The sequence below is a fragment of the Nicotiana attenuata genome, unplaced genomic scaffold, assembly GCF_001879085.1.
Source record: "Nicotiana attenuata strain UT unplaced genomic scaffold, NIATTr2, whole genome shotgun sequence".
In the NCBI taxonomy this organism is placed as follows: domain Eukaryota; kingdom Viridiplantae; phylum Streptophyta; class Magnoliopsida; order Solanales; family Solanaceae; genus Nicotiana; species Nicotiana attenuata.
The window spans coordinates 1-3300 of record NW_017696332.1 but is presented as its reverse complement, the minus strand read 5'-3'; the positions used below and the strand labels follow the sequence as shown (position 1 = coordinate 3300).

Sequence of the window (3300 nt, the reverse complement as noted above, 5' to 3'; positions counted from 1 at the left end):
GAGAATGTAGAGGAGATAAAGTTGGTACGAGAATAATACTTCCAGCATCATTTATCGGAGGTCTTAGGGATATGCGTCGTCGGTATATCGATGCGATGGCTTTGGTTCAACGTTTTGGAAAACCAGATCTATTTATAACAATGACATGCAATACTGAATGGACGGAGATACAAGAGAACTTGTACCCAGGACAACTACCTCAAGATAGACCCGACTTAGTTACTAGAGTTTTTAGGGCAAAGTTGCAAGATTTAAAAGATCAGATTTTCAACAAAAGAATATTTGGCCCGGTTGCTGCCCATGTATTTGTAGTTGAATTCCATAAAAGAGGCCTGCCACACATACACCTTCTCCTAATACTTGAACAAGGACACAAGATAACATCAGCTGACCAATATGACAAGTTTATTACTGCTGAACTTCCTGATAAAGAAGACTATCCACTCTTGTATGAATTGGTTGTCAAGCATATGATGCATGGTCCATGTGGAAACTATCGTACAACAAGTCCCTGCATGAAGGATGGTCAGTGCAAGAATCACTATCCTCGGCCGTTTAGTAGTAAATCAGTACAAGGAAAGGATGGATACCCTATTTACAGGAGAAGAAATGATGGAAAGACCGCAAATGTTCGTGGTATAAGAATGAACAACCAATGGGTTGTTCCGTATAATCCTTATTTGCTAACTAGATACAATAGTCATATTAATGTAGAATGTTATTCCGGAGTGAGAGCAATAAAGTATCTCTACAAGTATATATACAAAGGACATGATAGGTGTGCTGTTTATATTGAGTCAGATGATGGGGAAAAAATCATTGATGAAATTCAAAATTTTCAAGATGCACGATGGGTATCTCCGCCAGAAGCATTATGGAGAATTTATGAATTCAACCTCAGTGAAATGCAACCTCCGGTCATTAACCTTCAACTACATCTCCCTAATAAACAATTAGGTAAGCTATTTATATCAGTTATTTACTTTATGTTTTACTTATTACAAAACTTATCTTCCTTGTTGAGTATTACAATGGCAATGCTTTACTTGAATGAACATTTCCACCCCTGATACAACAGACAAATAGTGTTACGTAGTATTTATAGATTGGTAGACACTCACCAGTTGATACAATGAGGAAGCAAAATAAGAGAGCAAGAAAGACAGTGTAGTTAACTAATTAAGACTTAGCCATATTTCTAAATTATGTGTCTTGATTATTAATTTGTGTCTAAGTGAGGATTTAACTTTCACATTTTATAGAGAGGGAATAGAGTCATTATGGGGATAAGAAATCACCAGATAACATTGTCTTGTGAAACATACAAAATAGTACACATATTTAGAATTCTAACCTTGGAAAATAGCGTAAGGAATTGTGTTCTTACTTTAGTGTCGTATTGTAAAATTTAATGACACTATTTGTTTTCTCTTTGCTAAAACACATTGAAGAGGTCAATTCTGTGCTTGTGCTACTTATTCAAATAATCGTTTACGCGAATTCTAATGTAATACCAATAATTAGTGTGCTATTGGAGCAAGCAAAATTTACAAAATGTTATAGCTTGGGACTACGCCACACGTACCATGCTCAGCGCATATTTTGAGAAATGCTCACAAGACACCGAAGCACGAGCTTACCTATACAAAGAATTTCCAGAGCATTATGTTTGGAACTCTCAAGGCAAGATATGGACAAAAAGGAAAACAAGATCAGTAATTGGTCGCGTCGCTGCTGGTAAGTCATTTAACGCTTGCGATCTTAATACTATTTTCACATTTGTTTAATTTAATCTATTTTGGTTCTCTCAATGATATAGCTAACCCCAGAGAAGGAGAAAGGTATTACTTGAGATTATTGTTGAATCATGTCAAAGGACCCACTTCGGTCAAATACTTACTTACTGTTAACGAAAAAAAGTGTGACACAATCAAGGAAGCTGCAAAAGAAAGAGGTTTATTAGAGTCAGACAACAGCATCTCAGAATGTTTACGTGAGGCAGTACTCTTCAAAATGCCATTAGCTCTCAGAAATTTATTTGCAACTATTTTGGTTCATTGTAACCCAATGGATGTTAGAAAGTTGTGGGATACATATTACGAGGACATGTCAGAGGATTTTAGAAGGATACATGATAACTCTCCTGCTACTCAACTACAATGCACACTGAAAAGCATCAAATATTTCTTAGAGAGCATGGGCAAGAGAATTCAAAATTATGACATACCTGCAGCTAATCAGGACCTGGATAATAATAGTCCATCAGAGTGCCGTGAAATAATTGAAGAAAGGTCTATAAAGGTACCTGCAGAAGATTTTGACGCACAATCAAAGTTGAATGCAGAACAAGAGCAAGCTTTCAAGACTATATTGCAAAGAGTAGACTCTGGACGAGCAGGATTGTTCTTTGTAGATGGACCTGGAGGAACCGGAAAAACTTTTCTTTATCGTGCATTACTTGCAAATGTCAGATCAAGAGGCATGGTAGCACTAGCAACAACAACAAGTGGTGTAGCAGCAGCAATTTTACCAGGGGGTCGTACTGCTCACTCTAGATTCGACATACCACTTCAAACAACTGATACGACAATCACAAATATGTCAAAACAGAGTGGTAGTGCAAAATTGATAAGAAAAGCAAAGTTGATAATCTGGGATGAAGCGCCTATGGCAAAGCGTCAAACAATAGAAACTGTTGATAGGAGCTTTAGAGATATAATGGATAACAATGAACCATTTGGAGGCAAGGTAATGATTTTTGGAGGTGATTTTCGACAGGTACTACCGGTAGTTCCAAAATCTACGAGAGCTGAAACAATAAATACAAGCTTAGTAAAATCGTACTTGTGGCATAAAATGGAAAAGATTAAGTTAACAAGAAATATGAGGGCAAGAACAGATCCTGCATTCAGTGATTTTCTACTACGCATCGGTGACGGGGAGGAACCAACCATAAGAGATGATTTGGTACAACTTCCAGAAGAAATAGTTGTCAAACATATTGCTAATACTACTGCTGAAGACTGCTTAATAAGAGAAATATTTCCGTCATTAGATAAATATGCAAGTTGCTACAAATACATGACAGAAAGAGCTATTTTAGCAAGCAGAAATGAATATGTTGATCAACTAAATGAGATGTTAATTTCCAAGTTTCCTGGCGAAAGTAAGACGTTTATTAGTTTCGACTCTGCAGAGGATGATACAAACAGCTATTACCAGGAAGAGTACCTAAATACTTTAACACCAAATGGCCTTCCACCACACAGGTACGTTGTCAGGCTGGTTTTTTGGCATTTT

The 3300-nt window shown here is 36.8% G+C and overlaps 1 protein-coding gene across 1 annotated transcript; it reads left to right on the top strand.

The window, feature by feature from the left end:
* Positions 1-95: 95 nt before the first annotated feature.
* Positions 96-3269, top strand: LOC109222664 (the record flags this gene model as incomplete). Its single annotated transcript, XM_019386989.1, has 3 exons — positions 96-957; positions 1564-1737; positions 1820-3269. Coding segments are annotated over exons 1-3 (2486 nt in total), but the record flags the coding sequence as incomplete, so codon positions are not given.
* Between the last annotated feature and the right edge of the window lie 31 nt (positions 3270-3300).